The 17,396-nt window shown below is 31.3% G+C and overlaps 2 protein-coding genes across 4 annotated transcripts; one reads left to right on the plus strand and one right to left on the minus strand.

The window, feature by feature from the left end:
- The first annotated feature begins 6,527 nt into the window (after positions 1-6,527).
- Positions 6,528-11,487, plus strand: LOC145086874 (lipase (DUF620)). Its single transcript, XM_079024716.1, has 3 exons — positions 6,528-6,855; positions 9,139-9,489; positions 10,777-11,487. The coding sequence occupies exons 1-3, from the start codon at positions 6,592-6,594 to the stop codon at positions 11,323-11,325; spliced, it is 1,164 nt and encodes a 387-aa protein (XP_078880842.1). The 5' UTR covers positions 6,528-6,591; the 3' UTR covers positions 11,326-11,487.
- Positions 11,488-11,636: 149 nt separating this feature from the next.
- Positions 11,637-13,477, minus strand: LOC145086875 (GPI-anchored adhesin-like protein). 3 transcript variants are annotated; one of them, XM_079024718.1, is made up of 3 exons: positions 13,329-13,477; positions 13,172-13,209; positions 11,637-12,788 (listed from the first exon to the last, which is right to left on the minus strand). In XM_079024718.1, the coding sequence occupies exon 3, from the start codon at positions 12,785-12,787 to the stop codon at positions 11,675-11,677; it is 1,113 nt and encodes a 370-aa protein (XP_078880844.1). In that variant the 5' UTR covers position 12,788; positions 13,172-13,209; positions 13,329-13,477; the 3' UTR covers positions 11,637-11,674. The 3 variants fall into 3 exon arrangements, with proteins under 3 accessions (XP_078880844.1, XP_078880843.1, XP_078880845.1); XM_079024717.1 differs by lacking the exon at positions 13,172-13,209; XM_079024719.1 differs by lacking the exons at positions 13,172-13,209; positions 13,329-13,477 and adding an exon at positions 13,037-13,165.
- Between the last annotated feature and the right edge of the window lie 3,919 nt (positions 13,478-17,396).

Consider the following 17,396-nt stretch of genomic DNA (forward strand, 5'->3'; position numbering starts at 1 on the left):
AAAAAAAAAAAAAAACATTTCCATTATAACAAATCATTATTTTTCTTAGTTTTTTATAAATTCAAAGCTCTCAAATATTTTGACTTTTATATTTAATTTTTTGTTTAAATTAAACCATGTAATACATGGGTATCACAACTAGTCAATAACAAAATAGAATACGAAAAGATCCAATCACATAATCAATACCTAAAAACCTCTTTTAATTATGATATTATCTCTTTATATATATATATATATATATATATATATATATATATATATATATATATATATATATATATATATGGGAGCGTTCAATTGAGATAAAAAAAATCATTTATTTTTACCGCAAAAGTCTCCAATGTACCGGCGGAAATGGGAAATGAATGCACATGTGTTTTCCAACAAAACATATTTCTTTAAAATATGCTAATCATTACCTTAATATATATAAAAACATAGTTTTTTTTGTTTTATTTTTAATTTTTATAAGCTATTTTTTTCAAAAAATTATTTTAAATATACCAAAATTCATGATTTTTTATTCGCTACAAATAGACATCCATATTGATATAGTTTTAAGATAAAATAAAAAATTTATTTTTTTTTATATTTTCAGCTATCGTTATTCATAAGTGAATAAAAATGCATCAGGTTTTATTACAGTACATTCGTTATTCACTTATGAATAAAAAGTTTGATTTTTTCTTTACAATTTAAGCATCATTCATATATGAATATAGCATATAATAAACATAGTATATTCATATTTTAATATTGGACGATGCATTCACTTATGAATATTAGATAGTATATTCACTTATGAGTATTAAATGATATTTCATATGTGAATATTACGTAGTATTACATGGTATATCACATGTGAATATTACATAATATATTCACTTGTGAATATTAGATTATATATTCACTTATGAATATTACACAGTATATCCACATATGAATATTACAAGGTATATTCACTTGTGAATATATTCACTTATGAATATTTGAAGGTATTTTGACAAATATATATAATTTTTATATGTTATTCACATATGAATAACATACAGACTTGCATATTTGTTTTGTGTTTTTAATAATCATATATTGATTCAGATGAGAAAACATATTCATATGTGAATATAACGTGGTAATTTAGTTTATGCATTTCATCAAACAGTTGGAGTGCATACAAGTTAACTATTTTAAAAATGTTAAAAACATCAAGCTATCAATTCCAAATCATCATATACTTCTGATTTCGACTTCAGATGCGACATCCTATGTCTGATCGATTTCTCATTTTGATTTTGATTTCTGAAAATCCGATTGGTAACCTGTGAGTACCGATTCTAAGTCCCTCAATGTCGACTGTTACTGCGAGTCCAGAACTTCGATTCCAATTTCATGAACAGCGAATAAATTCTGGTTTAGTTGAAGAATTTTGATGATGAACGAACTGTTATCGAATTCTCTATAGTTACGTATTTGGGATTGAAGGTTATTACGATATTTACAAGTTTGTCACCGTGTCTTTTATGCTTAGATTAAATGAGTGACTGAGAATGATTCCTTCATTCTCAACCTTTTTTATTTTATCAATTGAACTCACCTCTCTCTCTCTCTCTCTATCTCTCTCTCTCTCTCTATCTCTCTCTCTCTCTCTCTATATATATATATATATATATATATATATATATATATATATATTATGAAGTTTTAAAATGAATAATAAAGAAAAACCGGATAAAATATAGAAGAGTGAAGTGAAAAGGGAATTTTGAAGCGAACAACCAACACCAAGAATGGGCATAATTACACAAATGGTATTTGGATGAAGACACATTGCCTTACGTCCTTGCCTTCCTTAAAAGCACCCTTTTCCCACTCCCACTCACACACCACCTATACATACAATAAAATCAGATTTAGAATAAATGATTTATTGTATTACTCAATAAGACAAAAGAATTTTACAATAAATGATATATTGTGTTACTCAATAAGAATATTTAGCAATTAAATTGAGATTGCATGTTCCTGTGGAAAATCTTGAATTGTTTAGTTACAAAGTTATATTGTTAAAGCAAGACTTATATAGTCGATGTATATAGGTTGACATAAATTTTCATCTAAACAAATGCTATAGTTTCTAATCATACATGATTTTCGACGAGTGAAAAGTCATATATGTTAGGAAAAAAACACATTTTTTTGTTCAATTCAACATATCCATATGGTTAAAACTATATCGTATTAACTTTATAAAAAATAAATAAATAAATAAATAAAAGAAGAAGCATAAGTTCAAATTTTATCTTTTCATATGTAGTTTCCCGAGTATTTCTAAAATAACAATCATTTATTATATTTGTCTAAAAGTGTTCATTTTTATTAAATATAATATTTACGTTTTTTATAATATACTCATAAACAATGTTCCAAAAGTTCAATCACTCATTCTTTTTAAACGAAGTGTTGTCACTCGTGGATCTTGACCATGATGTTTACTTTACAGTGAACCCGATATGGCGATATCCATCATCAAAGCTCGTTAACAATTGCATGCCGTAACTATTGTTTATTTATTTTTATTATACTTTTTTTTTCGTAAGTTATCAATTCCCATTGAAACCATTTTGGTCTCTCATGAGTCATGATATAAATAATGTTGTAATTATAAATTCTAACATTTAACAACTTAATTAACAGTAAAATTATTATTATTTTAATATTTTTTTTCTACACATTCGCTTTCTTGAGGTGCCTCGCAGGCATCCTGAAGGTCATTTTAAAATCAAGATTACAAAAATAGTCCTTAGAGTATTGCTTAGTTTTTGTATTTAGTCCAACATTTTAATTATTGACGGATAATCCCGATGGTTTGAATTTTTTTTGCATGTTTGGTAACTTCATCAAAAAAGACTTTTATACTCTTTATGTTTCTGTTAAAATGCAATTTATATTAGAATTAAGAGAAATTACATAAATGGTTACCATGAACATCGACAACACCATTCTTTCCCTTCACCGTTGTGAGCCACCCCATCCAACCTTCATTTTTCGTCTCTCATCATGGCCACCGACAATTTCATTATCCTTTCATTGTTATGTCTTTAAAGAGATGTCTACACACCCATGGATACAAATAAATACATATAAATGTAATAATTCATTTGTTCTCGTATCAGAGGAAGGTAAAAGAGAACATGAGAGGTGGCCACAAAGAGTATTATCGGTGGAGGAGGAGGCATCGGTGATGGAAAAATGGTGGATGTTGTTGACATCGATCAGAGGAAGGAAACTGTTAAGTGTAAAAGCGACGTTCAGACGAATCGATCCTTTAGAGGTTGAAAGTGGCAGTTAGATGAAGGCGGCAGGCAAGGATTGAAGGAATCGATCCATCGGAGGACAAATCGAGAGGGGGTTAAGATAATATATGATTGTCAATAAAAAAAGGAGGGGAAGATTGGGGTTAGATGGGAGAGAGTGAGGGTAGTAGGCCCAACTAATTTTTAATTTTAATATATGATTATTTATATGTCCCCAAACAATTAAATAAAGATAAAGGATAAACAAAAAGGTATAAAAGTTATTTTATATGTGGATTAAAGACTTACCATGTAAGAAATTAAAACCACGGAAACCATCCATATAACTAAAATAGTTAGGGACAAAAACTAAAAATTTAAAAATCTCCATGAACCATTTATGTAATTTTGTCATTTTTAAAATAATTTTCCATGAATTGTTAGTGTCAAGTATTCCTGATGAACAATTTCATGTCGACAACACAACACGTGTTTATAAAAATATTATTTAATCTTTTTTTTAAAAAATTATTTATTAACTGTAAGGATAAAATCATTTAAATATTAGCAAATTTACAATTAATTAAACATGGAAAATAAGGATTATGAGCGTTTTTATGAAAAAACGAATTAGAACAGGAACCAAAACTGAGCTACGACTTTTGGTTCGATTATCGGTTCTTCCAAACCATAATTTTCGATTATTGGTTAATTCAGTTTTGAACCCATACGTTATCAGGTATTTTGGACTTGGAACCGGAACCATAACTTTAAAAGCCATTCTATTTATTCCCCTTATCGACTACGACTTCATCCAAGTACAAACCCTTTGTTTCATTTCTTTCCTTTATGCTACTTACACCCCTCCTCCAAACCTATTGTTAAATGATCAAAATTAAATAGGCTCCAACTCTATTCTATGCGTTTATTGTGTCTATTTCGGTATTTCCTCAAGAATGTCACGAACATTAATACATTTGGCCAAACAACCCCTGTATTTAAATATAAATACCAAACAACCCCATTGTCTTTTGGTTCCATAACCTAAATCGGTTATTTCAGTGTTAAAACAAACAACCCCTACAATTTGGTCATACCAGTTCTATATTTGAATACCCGGACTAAACCAGAATGTATCCTTAATATCGATCCGGTTTACAGGTTTCATGTTTTGGTGAAATTCGATTTTCGGTTATTTCGGTTTCAAGACACTATCGAAACCATAGACATCCCGTAGAAATATCATTATTTTAAAAAAAAAATTCTTGTCACTCTCCTTCTCGAGTGTGTCTCCTAGGCATCCTAAAAGTCGTTTTGGAGCAATTTACAAAAATAGTCCTTACAGTATTACTTAATTTTCATATTTTGTCCTTAGAGTGGGGCATGTGCATATGGGAGGTGTTGTACCTTTTCTAGTACACCCATAAACTCTAATTTATATCAAAAAATTCCTGCTTTTTACTTTTTTCTTATCAAAATCAATAGAATTTATTATTAACACCAACGATATTCATATTCCATCAAAATTGAAAAGTTACATTGTCTCTTTAACAAAAGGTGGAACTATCTTTTAAATAATAATCCACAATCACTTGTAAAATATGTTGTTAAAATTGGACATTTGTGAATATATATATATATATATATATATATATATATATATATATATATATATATATATATATATATATATATATATATAAACAACACTTGTATACAATAAGTATCATGGAAACTATAGTATAAATTTCCTATGTAGTTTAATGAAACTATTTAATCTTTAGTTAAATATTTAAAATTCTCTTTAGTGAAATAACATTAAAAAAAATTGGTAAACTTAAATCAACAACATAATCATTTGCAATTTGTTCGGTGATTGTCTATTCATACATGTATGTAACAAGAGTACAATTTTTTCACATGTATCATAAGAGATCCTCATATTCATTTCGTTTTGTCGAAATCATGGACCATAGATTGTCCATGTGTAGTAATCAAACCCAAATACTCTAATCCAATAGCTTAAATTTAGAAAAGACCTAAGAGATTACATTTAATGTAATAAAAATTCACTATTCAGTCCATATGTTACATAGGTCCGTCTGCAGTGATTCCAAAATATAAATGATAACCTCATGCAGCACAAAATTAATCAGTGTGAAAGCTTACACATAAAAACCCTTGTTAAGGAAGTTTTCTTTCCAAAAAAATCACTTCATGTCAGCTAAAATATTTTATATGAGATATAAATTCAAAATCTTCTTTATTGTTTTAAAATTTTGAACTTATTATCAAACCTAATTGTCCAATCCGATAACATATACCAATTGTTTAAGAATTTAAAGTTGCAAAAAGTTGTTTATCTAATCTTGATGCATTTTCTTGTTTTCTTTTTGTTAATTGACAAGTTAATGACTAGTTGCCACTAAAACGAAACATGTGATATTTATAAAACTAAGTCACTTCAATTAATTTGCCAAAAATAGATAAAAACGTCAAAGCCTGTGTACTTTCTTCATTTGCATGATTAAAATGTATGATTTATTAATCATGCACATACATCCTCGAACCCATATCAACTAGAAAACGTTTGTCCAATTTTAATCATGTTATTTAATACAAATAATAAATAGTTAGCCTTTTCCCTTGGCAATTTGACGACACATGCATATTAATTTAATTAAAACACACAAATTTACACGACTGAAAAACATGATACATGATTGTCAATGCTTTCTCTTGTCAACATACAAAAGAGACCTCCTAATAACAAGATATTTACAACACTTGATAAAATCTAAGAACTTTTCTTTCCGCAACATATCATTAAAAATGCGATAGTAGGTTGAAACATGTTCGATAATTATAATTAGTTATGTTCTTGTCCAACAACATTTTTTTGCTCAATATTTTTGTTTAAATCCCAAAAAGGTCGATTTCAGGCAACCCAACTGAGCCACACTACTCTAACCTGAACGGATATCATGTGTCACTTAATCCAGACATTCAGTGGCCCACTCAGATAACAGACCTAACCGGTTAAGATAATAATAACAATAATACATTAAAAATAATATGAAAAACTATACTATTATACATTAAATATAATATAAAAAGTATACTATTAAACAATAACCTCATTCTTTTCACTAAAATGATTTATGAGTGAGGGGGGATGAGATGCACGTGCACAAAGGAATGGAAAGGGAGTGGTGAGGTGCATTTAAGTGATGGTTTCTAGTTTGAGGCATCTTCAATTCAATTCAAGAGAGAGAAAGAAAGAGAAGAGAGAGAGATGAGTAGTAGTAATAGCAGGAGGATGCCTTTGGCAACACTATTAGAAGAACCCATTGATGTAGATGAAGATGGAGAGTACAAGCATCATAGCATATGGTCTTCATCATCAAAGAAAGCTCAAACATGGCGGAATTGGCTCAAAACTCATATCTTTTTGGCCAATAAACACAAATCCATCAAGTATCATAACATTCTTCTAAGTGTTTTGGGTTGCCCTCTTGTTCCTGTCTCCCTCCTCCCTCCCAAAATACCTTTTTCTCAGGTATGTTCAGATAAAATTAACCAATATTTATCGTTTATACTTTGTATGAATTATGATCCTTTCGTTTTGATGTTTAATTTCTCTTTTCTAGAATATTTTTTTGCAAAAAGTAAAGAATGTTTAGATCTTCTTCTAAGATTGTGTTATTATCATGTAGCTACGCAATTAATATTTCTTGAATATATGTCTTCTTATGGATGCATGTTTGGACAAATTAACCGTGTCTTGATATGAGAATCTCTACTTTTGGTTTATTTCGTAAAATTTTAAAGCTATTTTCTTCTTGTGTAAGTAATGTATGTTTAAATAATATTATCTTATGTTATGTTTTTATTCATGTATCCCATGTTTTCACATTATCTTTCTCTTAGATTTGTTTAAATAAAGTTTATAACGTTTTTTTAATGTTTGGTATTTCTGGTGTTACATTTTTCTATGGAACCATCATTCTTTTGTTGAGACTTTTGAGCTTTTGAAAGTAAACTTCTATAGTCTTTTGCATATATCTTCCTAAACTATTATTCTTCCACATGCAATTAATCGTTTTTAGGTGTTGGGATATTATATATTAGATATTTATAACTAAACAAATCTTGATGTCTCACCTTTTTTTGATAAATGGCGACTCTTTTTGTATAATAATCAATTATCTAATAGGAAAAAAAAAAGACTATTTTGTAAAAGCAAACAATTTTAGACAAACAAAAAAAGGTTGATTACAAAGAACTTTTGTTACATTTTCATAATTTATGTAAAAATCATTAATTTATATGAACTGTAATCTTTTCTTAATATTATACAAAATTAAACACAATGATTGAACCAAGTACCATGTTTTGTTAAATAAAATGATATATACTTGGGTGAAAAAGAAAACTAGAAAACTTTGTTGATCATCATGGACTAGGAATCTTGATCCTCTTTTTATGGGAGGTTGGTTCTTTCATTTCACTTTTTATGCTCATAATTTATTCGAAATTCAATAGAAAAAGCATGAGATATAAAAAGATTTTCTTTATCTTGATGATCTTACCGAATCTTAAATTAGAATTAAAATGTGCAAGTTTAAAGAAAATAAATAGAAAGGGTAACTTTGAAGTCAATTTTTGGACATGGCTTAAAAGTCTAATGTTATATATACATAGAGAGAGAAAGAGGTTGTGTAAAGTATTAATAAATGCAATTCAGACCCCTACCATTTTTGTTTTTTTTGCATCTGGCCACCGGTCAATGTCAATATATGTGCCTTATTAAATGAACCAAAAAACTACATAAATTTTTAACCTAACTTTTCAACCAACATTCAAGTCATTTTGACTTTTCAGGGTTTTATTTTTTAAGCGAGTGGTATTTATATTAATAAAAAAAACTAATAAGAGATGAAGTTATAAAAACTATTTTTAGTTTGAAAAACTAATGATAGCTAATAAACTAGTTTATAAATTAATAATGTTTGGTAAAAATTATTAATAAACTAAATTGCAATGTAAAATAATATGAAGTAGCTTATCAAAAATTATAAGAAATTAGCTTATAAGCTAAATTATAAGATAAAATAAACTAGTTTTATGGTTTTATCAAACAATAAATTACAATAAACTACTTTATTTTTGCTAAACAAAACCTAAGACTATACAAATTTATAAGTAGAAAACAACAGCAAAATTAAAACATTACTACAGAATTTTGCATTTAGGAATTGGATTACAACACTATTTTGTCCACCTAAGAGTTTTAAATGTATTGATCAAATAAACTTGAAAAATCAAACAAAACTAAATGTATTTAGGGGTTGTATCTTTTGTTACTTAATAACCTTAATGTGTTAAATACTTAATCTTGATTTTTTTTTTGGTAATTATATATAGTTGTTTTTTTTACCTACTTAATTTGAACATAATAACTTAATAAGTAAGCCAAAAAAACATATCTTAGTGCATTAAGACACTACCAGTTTATTGTTTGACCTTTTTTCCTCTTCAACATTTTCCATTATAAAATTAAAAAAATTTATCAAACCTGATAAATATCATTTACTGCTTAATGTATTACAGGACACCAACCCCTTTACCTTTTTTTTTGTCTTAGCTTTCCCTCTCAATTTCTCTTACGTTAAAAATGATAAATATTATAAAAACATTTATTGGAATATAACGGTAGTATAATTATTTAGTCCCTTTTAAACAGTTAGAGAAAAAAAAACATTTATGCATAAAAGATTTTATCTTTGATAGATATCATTATCTAATCAGTTTGACATTCTACTTCTTTTTGTTTTACAAGGTCTCATCATCGGCACAATACATAATACAACATTTCACGGCAGCCACCGGTTGCCGGAAACTTGAAGGAACAGTAAGGAACATGTATGCCACCGGAAAAGTTACCATGGCCATGGTGGAGGAGCTCAGCCCAAATGGATCCACCACCAATACCATTAGTAACATCGGAGTGCCACAAAAGGGTTGCTTTGTTATGTGGCAAATGGTGCCAAACAAGTGGCTAATTGAGCTTGCTGTTGGCGGAAATAAGGTGGTCGCCGGAAGTGATGGTAACGTTGCTTGGCGGCATACACCGTGGTTAGGCTCTCATGCCGCCAAAGGTGGTGTTCGTCCTCTCCGCCGTGCTCTTCAGGCAAGAACATAATTTATTAACATTTTTATAGAATTCTTTATGAGATAAAAATGATGAATAATCATGATGAAAATTTATTTAACAAACACTAAAGTTCATGTCTTAAAAAGCAAAAAAGAAAATATCCGATGACGACATAATACGCGTTAAATAAGCATAACGTCAATTTTATTGTAGAAAAAATCGAAAAATGTTTGTTGTTTGAGTATAGTTGGAATTTTTTTTCTGTTACTAATAATGGGAAATGTCACTATGGGACCCTCATCTTTTATTAACATAATTCTTAGGGATTTGCAAAAATCAATTCCAATAGATAAAATGGAAAAACAAAATCATTTTATATTTTGTTCAATTCTTGTCTCTAAATTTTATAAAATTTGATTTTTTTGATTCGGTTTTATTAAAAATGATCTGAAACCGAATCAGATTTGGGACTGATTCAGTTTTGAAACTGAATCAGTCCTAAATTAAAACCTTATCAATCTAGACTAGTCAGGTTTTTCAGTTATGTCGTAACTAGATATTTTAATATGCAATTCGGAAAGTGGGAAACAGCTTTAGCAAGTGGCCCACTTTGGTGGGTATGATATGTCATTTTCCCATTTTGTAAGGTACATCAATATTCTTCAACAACCTTTTCTTTTCCAAACGTTTCTCGTTGTCGTCGGATCAACTTAATATATCAATATCTTAGGATGGTCCATACTTATAAAATTAACAGATTTGGTCCCTAAATATTTTCCAAATCTCATGAATTAACTTTCAATGTACTAGGTTGGTCCACATACTTACAGATCAACAGATTCAGTCCTTACACTTTACCAACCTCTTAAAGTTTCAATGTATTAGGATGGTCCACATACTTACAGAATCAACAGATTCAGTCCCTAAAATTTGCCAACCTCTTAAATTAACGTTCAACGATTAAGATGGTCCACAAACTTATCGAATTAACTAACAACTTCAGTCCCTGGAGTTTACCAATCTCTTAAATTAAGTTTCAATGTATTAAGATGGTCAACATACGTACAAAATTAACAGATTTAGTCCCTTGAGTTTGACAATCTTTTAAATTAAGCTATAAACTAGAACTTAAGTAGTTATCTTTTCTAATCGACTATGAATAGTGCAAATAACATATGGACAAAGATACAACTATAAATTTCATGTTAACTCCTTGTACTTTTGCTGTATACAACTTTAGTCCCTAGACTATTGGCTTTAGTCACTAAGATCCAAAACTTATAGCAAAGATGAAACTAATCATGTTTTTTGGTTAACTCATAGGGCTTAGATCCTATGGCTGTGGCAGGTGTATTCTCCCTAGCACAATACATGGGAGAAAAACAAATCGGTGATGTAGATTGCTTCGTTTTAAAAATATCAGCAGATGATGCTGACCTGGCAGACCGAAGTGACAACACAGCAGAAATGATCAAACATGTAATGTTTGGTTATTTTAGCCAAAAGAACGGGTTACTCGTTCACTTAGAAGACTCTTACTTAACTAGGGTTCAAACCCCTGGTTCATTCCCTATGTATTGGGAAACATACATGGCAACAAAAATTGAAGACTATAGACTCACTGAAGGTGTAATGATCGCACATTCAGGTCAATCAGATGTGATCATCACAAGATTTGGGGATAACTTGAGGGCGGGACCCGTTATTACTAGGATGGAGGAGAAGTGGACAATTGATGACTTGGCATTCAATGTCCCTGGATTGTCAATGGACTGTTTTATCCCTCCAGAAGAATTACATAAAGATTATACCGAAGAAAATCTTGATTGGAGATCAAATTTAAATTTAGACGGGTCATCTTCTTCTTCATGATGAAACTCGAGCTTACAATATCAATAAGACAACAACTTTGTTTCCTATCACTGACCTCGATCCTACTTTTCCTATAGATTTCTAAACTGTGAATGTGTATGTATTATGTACCCTGTATATTACTTAAGTTTCTTGATATGTAGTTTTTAGATCTTTATACTATGTTGTTTCTTGTATTTTGGGAATAACTAAAGAGGGAAATGTCGAAATGATCAAATGAAACTTGACTTTGTTTACATTTTTGAAGCAATTATCATTCTTGTTTATCAATACAACATGCTAATAATCTAGATGAAAAGATGATATGTAAATAATTAAGAACATAAAAATGGAAGGCAATTGTTAAAGCTCAAAAGTCTGAGTCAACAGATATAGTCAATCCACCATCATGAGTGCATATAGACTCCTCACAAGGATTGATTCGAGTAGGAAATAAACTTTCTTTCTCCTTTCCATGATGCTCAAAAAACTTAGGAGACTTCAACAATCCATTCTCATCGATTTCTTCATCTGACAACAATCTACAGCAATCTAAATCATCTTTATTAAAAGTGACTTCATCTCTCCAAGATACACGCATCTGTGATTCTGACAAAGTTGAGTTGGAAATCCATGACTCATGACTAATGTTTGCAGGATTGGAAAGTGGGGATAGATCTGAAAACTCAGAACTTAACCTAGGTGGGTCCCATGGTGATAAGTTACCTTTAGGAGTTAACCTTTCATGTTCAAGAACATCTTTCTCTTTCACCTGATCAAATTCAGATTCAAACTTATACTTCAATTGAACACCTTCAAAGCTTGAATCTGAGTTTGGAGTTTGCATAACATTCCCACTACTCAAAATTTCAGCTGAAAATGGAGAACATGCTCCACTGAAATCCAATGATAATATTCTCTCTTCTTGTGGTGTATCATGAAGAGAAACTGAAGACAACCCTTTTGAGTAATCGCCTTTTCCAACATCATCATCATCATCATCATCATTGTCATTGTTGTCTACATAAATTGGTGATAAATGCCAACTAATTGAAGCTTCAGTAGGAAAAGGTATCATCAAAGAAGGACTAGTTTTTTCAAAAATGTCATGTTCAGGGGGTTTACTTCTTCCAGCTGAAAGAATCCCTCTAGCTTTGCATTTTCTTCTGTCAGTGACACCAGAAATCACATGTCCAGCAGCATAACATGTAGAAGGTGCAGCTCCTGAAACATGAACAGATCGATACAAACTGGATTGGATTTCAGGGGATACAGATGGCTCAACTGGAGGGGTTTTTGTGGTAGCACTACTCGAGCTTTCTTTAGCAGAATCAGGATGTTTCATAGCAGAAGCATATGGAATCTTGGTGAAAGGAGTATGATCTTCAACATCAGTTTTGTTATTGATTGTAAAACCAGGAAAGGGGAAGAGAACAGTTTGGTTGTTATTAGATGTTTTTGACCTAGATACAGGCTCTGCCATTCTGCAAAGAAAATAAAGTTTTCAGTTGGGATCTCAGTAGCCAATCATTGTCATATTCACTCAAGAACTAAACTAAATGCTATGAATTGCATAAAGATTGATTTGTTTAGCCTCTATTGTTCCTAGATTAGGTATCACTAAAGACAGATACCAGTAACTTGTAAAAGGGATTTTGAATATACTATGTCTACAGCAGCAAACTTCAACAATTTCAATCATAAATTGGTAAGATGAGCAAGGTTTTCATACATGAAAAAACGGTAAGATGTGCAGGTTTATATAAACATGATATTTGAATAGCTTCAATATGAATTCAGAACATTGTGCCCTAACAAGGACTAATTGGTTTTCACTCAAAATACCAATGAGATAAATTCAACTCACGTTCATGAGTTGAAGTGATCTTGTGGAAATGGGATGAACTGGAAAAGAAATGAAACATTTTGAATTAGATGGCGAAATGCAGGTATATGTTTATGTGTCGATTGATCGAGAGAAAAAAAAAAAAAAAACAGACAAAAAAAAATGCAATCTGCATTACCTGAAGGATGTTCCGATATGAATTAGGGTTTATGAAATGATGAAAAACTGGATTTAACTGTAGATTTGGAGTCAGATTTGGGGTTAGGGCGAAAACGAGTGAGGACGATATAGTGGTCAAGTAAGCAACTATTTTAAATCGTAAACTTCCGCCCCTCAACACTTGAATACAAATATGCAACTACTTCTCTTTTTCAAAAGTAGATCCATGTTGTTTGGATAAAACAAAATTACAAAAATGGTCCTTATGGTTTGTTGAGAATTACCATTGGTCCAAAACAAGCTTTTTTGTTGCCGTTTTGTCCGATATTTTTTTTTTGTTTTTTTCTTTTGAATATCTAAATAAGAGACTTGTCATTGGTATTTTCTTTTTCCATTTTTATTTTTTTTTAACATTTTCCTAATTTAAAAAGAAAAAGACAAAACGAAACCACCCTACCTATTTAACCCTTATCTTTAACACATATATCATCTTTATCTTTATCTTTGTCATCCTCACCATCAAATGATCGTCGCGACAGTCGTCGGAGATCTAGAACGATCTGGCGCCGGTGATTTGCAAACATTGGAGATCTGCTAACACCCTCTGGAGAATCACGTTCACTGCCCTGCCCCTACCGACTCATCACCACCATTGGAGTTTTGCAAACATAACGAGTTTGCAGATGTGGCGGCAACATGGTGACTCTAACAACAATGTATAGATCTGGGTTACAATGTTGGCTTCGTCTCGCTCCTTCTCCGATGAAGCGTTGAACTATGAGCTACAGAATCCCCCCAACGAACAACAAATTTGTATACCTAAAAACGTGAAGTCGTGAGCTAAGGTTTCTTATATGCGAAGGTGGTGGCGAAATGGGTGACAACGGCGAAGTCTGAGCTGGATAGTGTTAGGGTTTTGTCGTGTTCGTCAAGTTACAACGTTGGACAATACTAGGGTTTTTGAGTTACAACGTCGGTTTCCATTGTCGATATGTGTTATTCGTCATATCCAAATTCCCATCGCCAGGCCTCCATTGTCACCATCCTCATGTTTACAAAGTCTTCATAAGAATCAAACCCTAACGTCGCCCTTCTTTGTTTTCCAGATCCGGCGAGAAGTTGTTTGTCATGAAAACAGATGAAGATGATATGGCGGTGCTTCACCAAAAATGAAAGCTCCTCCAAGATGGTGGTGGCCTGAAAAAAAAAATGAAAGTTCTGCCAAGATGGTGGTGGCCCAACAAGTAGTGATAGTCCAATAGGTGGCGGTGAGAGAAGTCAATGTGGTCAATTTGTTTATGAAAACCCTAAATTCTCAAATCCAACACTAATGGTGGATTCAAATGTATATAATTCTTAATGCAAGGTGATTGATTCATATTGATATTTGATTCCAAGATAGAGAATAACAAACCCAATCCTACAAACACTCCAAATTCCATTCATATGAGGTCTTCCACCATGGATGAAGTTCCAAACCTCCATGTCCCACTAAACTCCACATTAATAAATTAGGGTTTGATTCTATAAAGTATAAGAGTTCTCATGCTGGAACAAACAAAATCCAACATCTAACCATCATGGGTTCGTCATTTTTGGATTTTGAAGCTCATCCCAAACCCTAGATCCTCACATTACATGAGTTTGAACATTTACCTTGGGATTAGTGCATAAATATCCACTAAGTATCATAAGTTACAAAACCACTTTAATTGATTTATTAATAGTTGAAAGTTCAATAATTTTAGCATTGAATTCATTTTTTTAATGCAAACAAGTATTTATTTTCTCTAATTAATGTGGTTTAAGATTTAAGATGTAAGCTCAAAAACATTGAAACAATAAGGACGACATACACATTCTAATCTACTCTTAAATTATATCATTTTTTCAACTTTTCACCTGGGACTTAACCCTCAACTACTTGGGCCTAAGAACACCATGTCAACACCCAATAACGTTAGGCTATAAGAAGTTGAAAATTTATGCAATTTCAAAATGAATATTATACAAAAAAATCATATCTCAACCAAAACTCAATATCTCACTGCCATAAGTTATCCCTCGAATTTGCATTTAAAAATATGCATACCCTCACTCGTTTGAAATAGATTGTTTTTACATCATACGAAACTACTACATGGGAATCCATATCTTTATATCTCTGTTTTGAAACCTTCTTTCTAAAATGAGTAATTTTGTGGTATTTTTAAGTGTTCTTTGTCACACCCCCAAACTTCAACAGTGGAAACGCTCACGGGCGGAGGACGTCATGTATAGTATCACAACAATTGAATAGTAGCAATCAAAGCAACAACAACCATTGTATTAATATTAAAATGTTTACATTTTATTTGAATCATATATGAATGACTCCAAAAGTAAGAAGCAAAGTAAAGACTCGAAGCTACTATGCTCCGTCTTCTAGGAACCCTGGCGTGTACTTGTCTACTAGTGTCCTAAGAATACAAGTGGTTTGAAAAAGTTTCAACATTAAAGTTGGTGAGTTCATAAGTGTTTTGTTTAGAAAATAGGTTCTTTGTTCTTTGTAAAACATGGAGTTTTCCCCAGGAAATCCTATATTTCCTGATGTAATGATTGTTAAGTATAATGTCTCATACTAGTTCATTCTACGAGTACTTAGTGTATACAAGTTATATACAATCCAGATCGAACAGACAGTCGATTGTGTGGTTCTGCCCCAAGCCCACAATCAAACTAGGAACAGGAAATGAGGCGGAAGGCACACATCCCACTGTTTGTCAGATCCTCGTTGTATATAACCCTGACGTATTCACTAGGTACTTACAGAGTAACTGTAATAGTCCCTTAAGTTGAAATGAATATGTTCCTTCAGAAAATCCTATATTTTCTTAGTAAGAATATGATAATACCGGTTCCTTCTATGACCACTTAGTTAATACTAGCTATGTATAAACCAATATCGAACGGACAGTTGATTGTGTGGATCCGCCCTAAGCCCACAATCAAACAAGGAACAGGAAATGAGGTGGAAAACACACATTCTACTGTCTATCGGATATTCTTCATACATAACCTGGATGCATAAACTAAGGAATTATAGAATTAACCATAGTTATTCGATAACTGAATGGTAATCCGTTTGTTTGTAAAGTACTGATGTTTGTCCTGGAAAATCCTATATTTCCCAAAATAGTGAGTTGTTGTCTCTAGTATTCCGAAACTGAAAAGTACAAGTATTTTCCCATACTTAAGTTGTTAAAGTGTAGCTTTATTTGTAATCAAAAACTGGCCGAAAACGTGTTTGTTTTGTAAATTGGGAGTGACGTTAATACCCTCCTGTGATCACTTAGTACATACGAGTTATAGAAATCTAGATCGAACAAACTGTTGATTGGGTGATTCTGCCCTAAGCCCACAACCATACAAGGAACAGGAAATGACGCGTAAACCACACATACCACTGCGCCAGATGTTAATTTCATATCACCCTAATGTATATACTAAATAATCACATAGTTATTAACCTTGATGACTGTTTGATTAGTATATTATTACGTGAACGAGTCGTTGTTTTATCCATGTGGGTTCTTATAACCATGTTGATTGACGTTAAACCTACGACGTACTTTGAACTTCGTAAACGTTAATGATGTTTGTCACCCAGAACGACTATAGCTAATAGTCAGGGTGTGGGATTGTCAGTCCCGTATAGATCTATACACAAACTCACGCTCTCCCTCCAGAAGACTCTGGTTCCTAAGGATAGACTTCCCTTGGTACTTAGATAAGTACTCGAAGACGTGTCTCACAAATTGGTTCCCTCAACGAATTCATGAATAATACAATGAAAACCCCTTTTGTTAATAACATGTAACTTTGTAAAAATATTCCGTTCGTTCCATAAACTATACTTAAAATAGTTTATAGTTTTTTTTCCGTGTTAAAATATTGGCTTGTAAAATAGTTGAGTCTTAACGTGTTTTGTAAATTGTTCGTAAGTCTAATAGTAACAATGTTTGTCGTGTTTAATAAGTTTCGCGTTCAAATGCATGTTAACGGTAAGAAAATATAATAAACAAAATTATATTTTTAAACACAAGAT

Source organism: Lactuca serriola, chromosome 2, assembly GCF_051521515.1.
Source record: "Lactuca serriola cultivar US96UC23 chromosome 2, Lser_US96UC23_V15, whole genome shotgun sequence".
NCBI lineage: Eukaryota > Viridiplantae > Streptophyta > Magnoliopsida > Asterales > Asteraceae > Lactuca > Lactuca serriola.